Source organism: Hippocampus guttulatus, chromosome 17 (genome assembly GCF_054856545.1).
Source record: "Hippocampus guttulatus isolate MCC_2025c chromosome 17, RoL_Hgut_1.0, whole genome shotgun sequence".
Lineage (NCBI taxonomy): Eukaryota > Metazoa > Chordata > Actinopteri > Syngnathiformes > Syngnathidae > Hippocampus > Hippocampus guttulatus.
In genome coordinates, this window is record NC_141277.1 from 10,612,893 (window position 1) to 10,625,054 (window position 12,162).

General features: G+C 42.7%; 1 protein-coding gene across 1 annotated transcript; it reads left to right on the forward strand.

Annotated features, from left to right (window-relative positions):
* Positions 1 to 418: 418 nt before the first annotated feature.
* LOC147192093 (dynein axonemal intermediate chain 2-like) lies at positions 419 to 5,595 on the forward strand. Its single transcript, XM_086135071.1, has 12 exons — positions 419 to 601; positions 1,051 to 1,212; positions 1,319 to 1,440; positions 1,530 to 1,672; positions 1,738 to 1,851; positions 1,951 to 2,090; positions 2,173 to 2,295; positions 3,007 to 3,230; positions 3,369 to 3,504; positions 3,618 to 3,734; positions 3,836 to 4,006; positions 4,779 to 5,595. Exons 1-12 carry the CDS (start codon positions 419 to 421, stop codon positions 4,788 to 4,790), a joined length of 1,647 nt encoding a protein of 548 aa, XP_085991197.1. The 3' UTR covers positions 4,791 to 5,595.
* Positions 5,596 to 12,162: the final 6,567 nt, after the last annotated feature.

Sequence of the window (12,162 nt, forward strand, 5' to 3'; positions counted from 1 at the left end):
TGAACATGTTTCAGTGACAAAATATCTGAGATCCTCCCGTCGGACATTCTTCATTTGGAGTCTCTCTTCAAGTACATCAATAATCTATGTCTGGGATCTTTGGTGGGGCAACTGAAACCAAACTATTTGAAAATGACATCACAACATGATGTCATAGTTCCTGTCTTTGACGTGATGTTTTAATCTTTGTGACGACAACGCTTTAGTTATTTATAATCGTTTAGCTCGAAGGTTAGTTAAATTGGATGTGATTTTGCCTTTTTTAATTCCTTTATCAAGTTAAATGTTACTGTAGCTATAGCAACAACGGTAGAAGCGAACGACATTTGATTTTCTTGTTCTTTCCCACTCCCGTTTGTGCTTTCAGTGCAATCATTCCTACCTTTCTGACCTTATTCAAAGTCATCCATCAGCGGGAATGGAGATCGTTCATGAATATGTGAAGCTGCGTAGTGACTTTGGTCGCCAGTGTCTCTTTTCAGACCGTCATGTGGAGCTGCTAGTCGATCTTCCTCCGAACCCAAAACTGGCAATGCAGTTCGTTCTGAAGGAGACAAGAGACCTGGGAGTGCAAGGCTGCTGGGAAATGTCGGAGCATGAGGTGACCGAAACGCCACTCTCTAACATCAGATTATCAGAACAGAGTTCAAATTTAAGGCGATCGGGTTACACAGTTGAACATAGAAATAGAGCAGCGGCAAGAGAGTTCAACGTTAACGAGTCAATGGCATAACTTGCTGTTGGTTAAGTGAACTGTGTCGCTGCTTGATTAAATAAGTTTTACTGATATCTGAACGTTCTGTTGGCATTTCCTTGAGCGTAGCTCCATCTAGTGGATGCATTGTAAATTGCGTCTTATAATGCGGTACGTCCAATATGTGAAAAAAAATTACAAAATAGGCCATTCATTGAAGGTGAGCCTCATAATCCAGTGCACCTTTTAGTGTGGAAAATAGGGTTCAATGTCAAGATACGATTCAAACCCACTGGCTGCTGGTGAGATGTCGGTGCACTTCTTGAAACAGGCCTTTTGATAATGTTTGATTCCAGATTAACACAGAAAGGGTCGAGTATGACATTCAGGGAATAAATCATGTGGAAGGAGGGTGGCCCAAAGATATCAACTCACTAGAGATGGAGCAAACTATTCGTTTTCGAAAAAAGGTGGAGAAAGATGAAATCTACATGAATAGCATTCAGGTGCTCGGCGAGGTAAGTTCACAAATGAGTCCACCATTTCTTCAAGAAATACAGAGGTTTGCTACCACAACCAGTTACCCTCACCCCCCAAAAAATCTCAAAATGTTCTGTCATTCAGCTTATAGCACAATGTGTTGGACAGAACAATGCTGTGGACATTTACCAAGAGTACTTTAAGGATGAGGAATTGCTGGATGAAATTCAGGAAGCACCTTCGGTCAAGATCGTCAATAAATACAGGTAGTGGACCCTTTGTTCTTAAAAGATCTACCACCAATTTTTCACCCTACACTGTAATTACTGCCTCTCGTTGTAAAATATTTCTTCAGAGACCCGAATCAGGTAAAACGAAACATCACCTGTCTTTCTTGGCAACCCAGTGGCGGCTCAAACCTGGCGGCGGCTTACTCCTGCCTTGAGTGGCAGAAAGCCACAGCAGACTTAAGCAAAGACTCGTACATCTGGGACATTGGTGGGTAAAGTAGACAAGACGGATTGAGAATCGCACAGTCTCTCACTACTGTGTATGTGTTGCAGAGAGCCCCAACAAACCGCGGAGTGTTCTCAAACCGACATCACAACTTGTTTGTCTGGCTTACAACCCCCAGGACCTTAACTTTCTTGTCAGTGGGAGCCTCAATGGACAGATCAGTGGGTTCTGGTTTAAAAACAACATCAACAAATGAATAGAGTACACTTGATGATTCCCTTGAGACATGCTTATCCTCAATGAGGTGTCCTTTCTTTCAGTGTTATGGGACCCTCGTTCTGGCCAACGCCCTACGAAGGTTTCCCCTTTAGAGAAGAGTCACATGGACCCTGTTTACGAGATCATCTGGTTGCAATCTGCTACTGAGACAGAAGCCTTCTCTGCCTCCACCGATGGACAGGTTGACAAAGCATACGTTTTTGTTTTTGGTTTTTTTTTTGGATGGTTCAGCAAAACTGAGTGAGCACTATTTTCTAAAACAGATACTGTGGTGGGATGTGCGTCAAATGAGTGAGCCCACAGAGCGACTGATCCTGGACCTGAGTAGGAAGGAAAACCCAGACAATGCTTTAGGAGCCATCTCAATGGCGTACAGCGTGACTATGGTTAGTTTCTGTCCTTCCAAAATGATCAGCATATTTTGAATTGGATGGAGAGAAAACAAGAGTGGGTCACAATGTTAGGGAGTGCTCATATTTGGGCAACTCATGTTGGGTGTAAGGGCTTTAGCTGGTTTAGCATTCTCATACTGACTTCTTCAAACCGTCCTGGGGCTCGGAAATTGTTACCTGTTAAACATTAGATCAGGGGTGTCAAACTCATTTTTGTCACGGGCCACATTGTAGCTACGGTTTGCCTTGGAGGGCCGTTATGAATTTTTGGAAATCGTATAAATGTTTAATCACCTCCACATATTACAAACACAGCGCACAACAAATTGATGAATAACTAGTTTTAAAATCAGAAATCAAGAATAATGACAGTCATTGGGGATGACATGTGACAATTTGAAATTTTGATTCAAACTTTAGCAATCATCATGAAACTTGACATGCTTGATTTGCTTTCGCGGGCCACATAAAATGATGTGGCAGGCCAGATCTGGCCCATGGGCCTTGACTTTGACACCTGTGCATTAGATAATCAATTTAGACTGTTGGAATAAAATATGCCAAAACACATCCTGTCTCCGTGGTGCCTAACATCTACAGTAACCTTGCATTGTTTTAATTCTTTCCTTTCGATCTGATGAATAAAATCTTTACAAATATTTGAAGCTTTGGAGCGCTCACAATAACCATCCTGTGTACCCACAGCCAGATACATTCATAGTGGGAACGGAACAAGGGGCTGTTGTGTACTGTAACAGAGCAGCTGAGACTCCGGCTGAGAAGATTGTTTGTACATACGATGGCCACCATGGACCTGTCTATGCCATCCAGAAGAACCCTTTCCTTTCCCAAAATTTCCTCACCGTGGGAGACTGGGGCGCCCGTATTTGGTCAGAGGACATCAAGGAGTCATCGATCATGTGGACTAAGTACAATTTTATTTTGTTCTCATCTGTTTTCATCTGGTTTTACGGTCTGTCATTGTCGTTACTTTTCACACTCTTTTGGTTGCTTCAATCTCGGATGTATTTGAGGAGCGGTAAATGACCGGGCTTTGTTGTGAGCAGGCACCAGTCGGCATACTTAACAGATGCTTGCTGGAGTCCTGTCAGACCCTCGCTCTTCTTCACCGTGAAGATGGATGGTGTGCTGGACATCTGGGACATCTTGTTTAAGCAGAATGACCCCACTCTAAGTATCAAGGTGTCAAGGAGTTCTCTCATGCTTCCGTGAAAGCATTTTGCTCTTGTTTAATCAACAAGATGCTTTTTTTTGTTTTTTTTCAGGTGCGTGATGAACCTCTGTGTTGCGTCCAGGTGCATGAGGCTGGGTGCAAGGTCGTTAGCGGTTCTCAGCTGGGTGTTATCTCTCTAATGGAAATCTCAAAAGGACTGTGCACCCAACAGAATAATGAGCAGGCCCTCCTGGGAGAGGTGAGACATACCAAATGTTGAATAATTACTTGAGAAGTTAACATCAGAATACGTTTTACATCACATTGCTGAACGCGTTGTATCCGTCTCGCTGCTGTAAGATGTTGGAACGTGAGACGAAGCGCGAAAAGATCCTCAGGGCTCAGAAAGTTAGGGACGAGGCCGGCAACATGGAGGAAAGTCCAAAGGAGCTGATCCTCAGACCCGAATATGATTTCTACAATCTGTTGGAGTCAGAGCAGAGGAGGAAGCAATGGGAGACGAGACAGCAGGTAAAGCCATGCTGAATTTTGTTTCTTGTAGAAATATGTGGGAGCGCTGACGGATGCTATGTATTCAGGACCATAATACTGATTAATACATTTTAGTCACATCCTATCCTCGCAGATCTCTTCTATGCATACATGCCCTTTGGTAGCTGAATCGTACCAAAGCAAGCTGATTGGATATTGATCCAGCAAAAATAGCATAAAACCAGCATATGTTATGACCACCTATGCCGGTCGATGGTGGGTGTTTTCAGATATCAGAGATTCAACTACACGATGGATCCTCCTCTTTCGAACCACAGGATAGATTTTACCAGGGAGGCTGAGGATTGTGTTCCCCTGTTATTGGCATAGATCTTACAGTTTCGCTCTTGGAAATGTAGTTCACCATCCTGGTCTATTAGTCCAGAGGCATGGTCTCCTATGTCCACATTTAATTTGAGAGGTGGGTCAAACAACAGAGCCCCTTGAACATCCAGAGCTGTTGGGAACTCTTGGCTGACGTAATTTATCCCGAGCGCTCTGTCCCCGAGGACCGTTTTCAATCACCTTGGCTTTCCTTGAGCTCAACGATTGCGTTTTTGCCTCAGCAACCATTCAAGTTGCATTTTTCTTGGCCTGCCAAAAAAGTCTGGTCGAACTTCTTGACGGCGTCCCTCACTTCAGGACTCATTTTGTGGAATTATTAATTTATGACTTTCACACAATAAAACAATCTAATGTAGTCTTTTTTTAAATGACTTGTTTGTCATCTTAGCTTCTTCTTTCTTTACAGAATTACCCATAGAGCCGAGAAGCGGACCGCAGATGCCAGCAGTAGTCCAAGAAGAACTAGTGTAACTTCAACATGGTACTCGGCAAGATGGTCATGATTCTCAAGTCCACCAAAAGTTATTTTGGAAGAGCAGCATTTGGCTTCAACCAGCTTGTGGCTGCAGATTTTCATGGTAACAAAAGTCAAACGTCAAATGTTATCTTCCAAGTTATTTTCGATGCTAAAGCAAGAAATATAGATTTTGAATTACCGCATGTCTGACTAAAATTGTAACGGTATCGGAGAGATCAAATGGCAACTCACTATTCCTTCTTTGCTGTACGCAACATTCATTGGTAAACCCTTATGGAATTCCTGCACTTTGTCAAAGCAGACCGAATGAAACTGAAGTTGGTTTCAGCATCTGCGGTCAAAGGCCCAATCAGTCCATCTTCCTTACAACCAGTAAACAATTCTTATGTAATACTCCAAATACTTTTTGAGGGCATTTTGAGGAGTGTGTACGTGAAAAGTAGAGTGCAAGACTGAAACATTAACTAAGAGTGTCACAGAGGAACTGTTGTTGATGTATTGTAGCTTGGATGAGCAAGCAGAGGAGACGCCCACATAGAAAAGTAGGAAAACACGAGGGAAGGGGAAAACCTAACCACTGCTCTAACCCTGACAGTCAAAATGTCAGCAGGAAGGAAGAGCTCAAGGTTGTCTGCAAAGTTATTACACAAAGTACGATCTGTGTTTGGACTCAATTGTGTGTCCTCGATTCTAGTTTTGGTGGGGACACACCAGCTCTGACTAAGACTTGTAGTTTCTGCCAATATTGTTATACATGTATTTTTCCCCCAAACTGTACAATATATATATATATATATATATATATACATATACTGTATATTTTACTCAATTAGGCCATAACAGTTGTTATGTTGCAATGTGAATGCACAAAGAACAAAGGACAGTCAACCTTGCATAAAATTGCAATTAAAAAATTTTTCTGCCCGGGATCATTGACCAATGATGTTTCTCGAGCGTGGAAATCGTTCATGTCATTTATACAATATAAACATCCCATATACATTCAACAGGTAGCGGGTAGTTTGGAATAATTGGAAGGACACAGTCTTGTGGAGTTTTCAAGGCTCAAATGTGGTCATATTTACTTGGGCTGCAATGCAGTGTTATTTCTGGAACGGAAGGTCAGACCATTCAGTGTTGATCCCAAATCAGTGCTATTATTACTATTTTAATCTATTTATAAACTTTGTTGTCTATTTTTGGCCTGTATTGTTTGTTATGACTAATTGTTCTGTATATTATGGTCCTTGTCAACAGGACAATCTTCAACATGCACAGCAAGTTGCATCTGGCGTTTATGAAAACATGTTGATTCTTTCCCCTTTTAAAACTGCGGCCTACTCCTCCATCTGACTTTTCGCTCAGTAGATTAAAAAAAATCCATCTGTCATTTTTGAATGTACAGTGTCTAGGTGTAGCACAGGGCCTGAATTCCCTTAATCCTGGACTGAAATGCGGTTTCAACCCAGTTTTAGTTTAAAGCAGACTTGGTCAGCCTGCCTGTCACAGAGGTATGAGGCAAGGCTAAAACAGATAAGGAAAAGTAGTTAGTGAGCACATGACGGGCAAAGAAGTTTTATGGCACAAATGGAGCCGCAACATGAGGAAGGTGGGGGTGGGGGGGTTGTCAGGGTGACGCTGAAGGGGGGAAGTTTACGAGAGCCAAGAAGCCTAAAATGACAAACTATCAACTGCAATTTCTAAATGCTGGGAGCTGCTTTGACTCACTAAAAGAACTAAACAGGACTATATTACCGGCAAACATGAGCTTTTTTAGCAGAGCTCCATCTGCTGGATGTGGTTGGTCACTGCATTATTTGCCCCCAATGCAAGCAGACTGCAACGGCAAAACGTAAAATAAAATACATTTATTCTTCCTTGCCAACATTCATTTAATTTCAATATCTCCATCTATTCCAGGTTATTTAGAAAAACGGACTACAAACTCCACTCATCATTCATCAGCCAATCGTGAGCCTATAAGGCATAGGTGTCAAACTCAGGTCCTGGAGGGCCGCTGCCCTGCACGTTTTCCAAGTCTGCCTGTTGCAACACACCTGATTCAAATGATCAGATCATCAGCAAGCTCTGCGCAAGCCTGACATTGAACCTGCTCATTTGAATCAGGTGTGTTGCAACAGGGAGACTTGGAAAACATGCAGGACAGCGGCCCTCCAGGACCTGAGTTTGAGTGCAGCCTTTTGCATGTTTTGCAAGCATATAATACACTCTCGTCTCTTCTTTTACATCGACACGATTTGACTTGAATTAACAGCGGCTCCCATTTACAGAGCAAAAGATGAGAGGTCGACAGTCTCCCACTCTGCTTAGCTCTCCCCAACTGAATGAGCAGAGGAAAAAAAACTCGAGCTGACAGATAGCTACAATGACTTCCTTCATCTCAGGTAGTGACAGACAATAAAAAAAGCTTTCTGTCGCTACCTTTTGCGATAGCGTCCCTTTTCTAATGGATTTCTGCTGGCAAATACAGCCCGAGTGCGCAATCACCCTGAAAGAGTTGTCGTCACGCCCGGGCTCATGCTTTTTTTTTTTTTTAACAGCGACACATGAGCAACTTGCAATCACATCATGAAATGAGATGTTTTCAAAAGACGGTCATTTGGTTCTGTGTGAATCACTTTGTTTACCGAAGAGCCAATCTGAGGTGGAATATCAAATTCTTGAAAGATAGGTACAGTTTCCATTTTGTTCTTGTGTTAGTGTGTATCGTAGCTTTATACTGTCCCTTCAGGGACGAACTATCGGCTAAAATGCTAATGTAGCGTCAAATAGATCATCATGGGGGGAAACCCCCCCCCCCCCCCCCCAAAACTTTAGCCTGTTACAGAGGGGCCTTTTCTTTGCACATCGAAGCTCAGGTTAACATCAGGAACCAATTACTTGCAAGCATTCACCTCAGAAAGCATCTAAAGGAAGAACCACCCCCCTCACCTCCTCTCTGTCCTCCCCTCACATGTCTTCTTCTCTCCCTCCTGGGCCAGTAGCTTCAATCCACGTCTTTCCCCTTTTTAATTCCTCCATCTTTCTCCTCTTGTCAGCTCTTTTGCCAACCCTCCTCTTCCTTCCTGTCTCTATATCCTCTCAGTCTTTTCTCCCCCACCCTTTCCTGACAAACTTACCTTACTTTTTAAAAAGTCGTTGACTCACTCCTCTTTAGTCATTAACCCCCCACCCCCTCCCCAACTGATCTTTCTGCACCCATTCTAAGTCTTTCCACTCCTTTTTTTTGGACAATTTATTCCCTCCGATACGGGGCCGCCACAGCTTTCATGAAGTTCCCACAACTCCTTTGACCTCATCTTCTTGCTTAGTGTGCATAATGTAAAAAAACTAAACTAAAAAACCCACTGTGATAATGTTGTACTGTGAAGAAAAAACACACCTTGACCTGTCACTGGAGGCTGACATTCAGCAGATTCTTTTTTGGAGAAATGGAAGACATGAAAATGCTTTAATTCTCATGTTGGTACCATGCATAGTCATTCTTCAGTTAGTAAAAGGAAAAAAAAAGCTTAAATAATTTTACATTCTGTCTGTCAAGGACACACATCAGCTTCTCAGAAGGCACGCGCACGAGTGCTGTGGTGTGGTTTCAAGCCTTGGGATGCAGTAGAGCGTAAACACAGCACTCAATGACATGTTTGTGGTAACCCACACACTCTTTCTACTTTCTTCTCTCCTCTTTATCCTACGAGCACTGTTATCGTTTGTCATCATCTCCTGCTTCCTGGATCTGTCTTCCTCTCCAACTTTTTTTTCCCCCCAGCAGCCAAATTTGATCCGTTTAGTTTAATCAAATTTTGCAAATGTCAATCAACGTTGTTTCCATTGCAACGCTCGACATCTTTTCTTCATCTACATCCTCTCAACCGCTACAGTTTATAAAACGTTCGCATGCTTACAAAGTCGAAATAAAAAGTGATGTCAATAACTGTGAGCGCGTTTTCCCAAACCTAACAGACTCAATGTGCTGTCACTGAGACACAACCTCAGAAAAACATATAACACAAACTTCCATACATCCATCATCCATCCGTCTTCTATAGGCCGTGTCCTCGCGAGGCTCTCGGTTAACAAGTCAACGTACACCAGACAATTGCAAGGCGCAGACGGAATCCTCATACCTCCAAACTCATCACTTTTTAGGAGACCCCAAAAGCGTTTGTGCAACCATGAACATTGCATCATCGAAGAGAGCAAGCCGTTTAGATTGATCGATAATTTGTAAAAGTCACACCCCCTTGTGTGGACTGACTAATACCCGTAGTATAGATTTGTGAAAATTGTGGGGAATATACCAAATTGTGACGAAGATGTTGTGGACGATAATGTTACAAACAAACAATTACCGGTACTCAAAATTTCATTACCACCTATTTAGAGCGATTCAGTTTGAAACCAAGGATTATTAACCGCGGCAGTGCAGACTGTGTTTGCTGTCATGTTATTTTGCGGATCAGGTCAATGACATCATTATTTGGTCAAATGACAATACAATACGAAATATCTGCCAGTCAGATCCAGCGGATCAGATCTGTGTATAGTGTACCTGACATGCAACAAGCGTTCAGATAGTAAGTAAGAAAGTGACTTACATTATGAGTACAGGATCCCATGTCTATGCGGCACGAAATCTTTGTGACCACATGCACTTCATGCATTGACTTCACTATGAATGCATGTTAATCAGCAACTCACTCACTTTGAACTTCACCCATTGGCCCTAAAAACAGGAAATGGCAAGAAGCCGAAAGGTGAGAGAAAAGGTGAGAGAAGGAACATTGCACGGAGGTTATCTTTGTTTTTTGCTGTTGTTGTTGTTATTGCCATCTGATTTGACCAGAAAACAAGTCGCCGTGTATCTAATTGTGATGATTAAGGTCCTCCACACAAGCACAGAGGCACGAAGGCAATGGTCCAGGCTGGCATATGGATAAATGTTGAGTGTCGTCAAAGAAAAGATGTGTTCCTTTGTGTTAGACTCTGCTTGCATTGGGGCCGAATGTGACAATGATCAAACTCAATCAGCTGTTGTGATATTCAAGACAGAAAAGTCCGTAAAACGGTTATAAATTGTCTGGCCTTCATGAAAATCTGCCCTAGTTTTTCAAATGTTTCAGCGATAATTTGAAAAGTCATCAGTGGGCAGCAACCCCCCCCCCCCCCCCAAATTTAATAAAATAAAACATGACTATCTGTTTTTGTGGCGGCCCGGTAGTCCAGTGGTTGGCACGTAGACTTCACAGTGCAGAGGTACTGGGTTCAATTCCTGCTCCAGCCTCCCTGTGTGGAGTTTGCATGTTCTCCCCGGGCCTGCGTGGGTTTTCTCCGGGTGCTCCGGTTTCCTCCCACATTCCAAAAACATGCTTGGCAGGCCGATTGAACACTCTGAATTGTCCCTAGGTGTGAGTGTGGGCGTGGATGGTTGTTTGTCTCTGTGTGCCCTGCGATTGGCTGGCGACTGATTCGGGGTGTCCCCCGCCTACTGCCCGGAGACTGCTGGGATAGGCTCCAGACCCTAGTGAGGATGAAGCGGTTCGGAACATGAATGAAGGAATGAATATCTGTTTTTGTACGCCTCTCTTTGGCTCTTGTTGGCTGCCCACGTCTACTCAAATTGTTTCAAGATTATGCAACTATGTCAGCACAAAACATTTGCCCTTTCACACGTATTACAAATTCCTTGCAAAATGTTGCCATCTGAAAATATTTTCTTTGATTTCAACTAGACATGAAACTGTGTAAAAAGGACAATGTTCTCTGCCAATCTTTTTTTCTAGATCATAAAAAAAAATACAGTAAATATGTCACAGTTGAAGTTGCCCAATACTATAAATTCAGCTGTTTCTTCTTTCTTAAGCTAATGTCGGCAATTTGATCAGAGACACATAATGTTTCTGTTATTTCTGAATGTGCCCACTCACCCGATTATGTGAGAAGAGATAAAGACATTTATGTCTGCTCTTACAGGCGCACACAGACTCTTCCTGATGGCACTAAAACATCGAGACATTCTTGGATCAAAAGCTTATTTGTTTTAAGAGCTGAGGGGAGGATGTGGATCGACCACCCGTCATGATGCTGTGCTGACTGCTGTGGTTTTCAAGCACAGAAAATCCTCATTAGACACCCTTTTCCAAACAGTTTCGGCTACAAGCACAGAGTGATTTGTCTTTGAAAGTTTGCAATTATAATCATTGAAGTAGGATAACAAACATGTGAAGAAACTAACTGTTGGCAGTGATGCTGGCTTGATAAGCTTCAATGTTCGGTCCTATCCAAAAAACAAAAAGGGAATTCTAATAGCTACTTGCCACTGCTCCTAACTCACACAGACACACACACACACACACACACACATGCATGTAAATGTGTTCTTCGCCAGCTACAATCTGAAACCAACTGAGCCCAAGTGCAGAAACAAACAGAAGAAAAGTAACCTCAGAGCAAACTGGATGTAAGGACCCAACTAAAACTCAACCATGTGCCCCCCCCCACCCCAAAAAAAGGCAATTGGTGCTCGTTCGGAATGGGCAAAAGGAGAGATGGAATCCTTTGAATGCAGTTTTATTAAAAGGCACCGAAGCACGTTCGAGAACACAACACCTTCTTCCGGCTACTAAAACTCTTCCTGTTTCCTTCAGCCAATCAGACGCTCTCAACATAAACGTGTTTAAGAAATTATTAAAGAGAATATAATTTCGGTAACTTTAACATCAAAGCTTACACTTGTATGGAGTATATAACAGTCATGGACATGCAACCAACAAACGCTTCTATCTTCTAAGAACACAAACATGATGAAGAAAGGATACAAGCACTAAAAACAGCAATGCCAACAAGAAAACGAAGAACAAGAGGAACCACCTGCAGGTGGCGAGTGAAATCTCTGCCGTGGTCTTTTGTGTTTCTCAACAATATTTGATTAAAATAATGCAATGATGTGTGTCTTCCGCCCTGTATAACATTCTTATGCCCGCAGTAAACCAGGCGCGTCCTTGGAGCCACCTGTTAGCCTTGATACACTGCTGACTGGAGACTTTGTGGAGACGGGTTGATACAAGATAAGAATCGGTTTAGGAGACACTGAAGTCTCGAGGTCGCACCACAGTTTCGATAACGCCCTTCTGATGAAAGAAATTTGTTCCTCCTCCTGCGCACTCGTGATCGCAGGAGGAGGAACCATGGGTGCCCGGAATATTCTGCAAATAAAACCTTTGAAGGTACTGTTCATGTATTTGGATAACCAACATCCTCATCATTCAAAATTAACGAACACGTGGAGGATAGA

Bases quoted from the DNA above. Each gene is read 5' to 3' on its own strand.
- LOC147192093 (XM_086135071.1), top strand. From the start codon at position 419: ATGGAGATCGTTCATGAATATGTGAAGCTGCGTAGTGACTTTGGTCGC. The intron at 602-1,050 runs GTGACCGAAACG...GTTTGATTCCAG, and splicing joins GGGAAATGTCGGAGCATGAG to ATTAACACAGAAAGGGTCGA. The intron at 1,673-1,737 runs GTGGGTAAAGTA...TATGTGTTGCAG, and splicing joins CTCGTACATCTGGGACATTG to AGAGCCCCAACAAACCGCGG.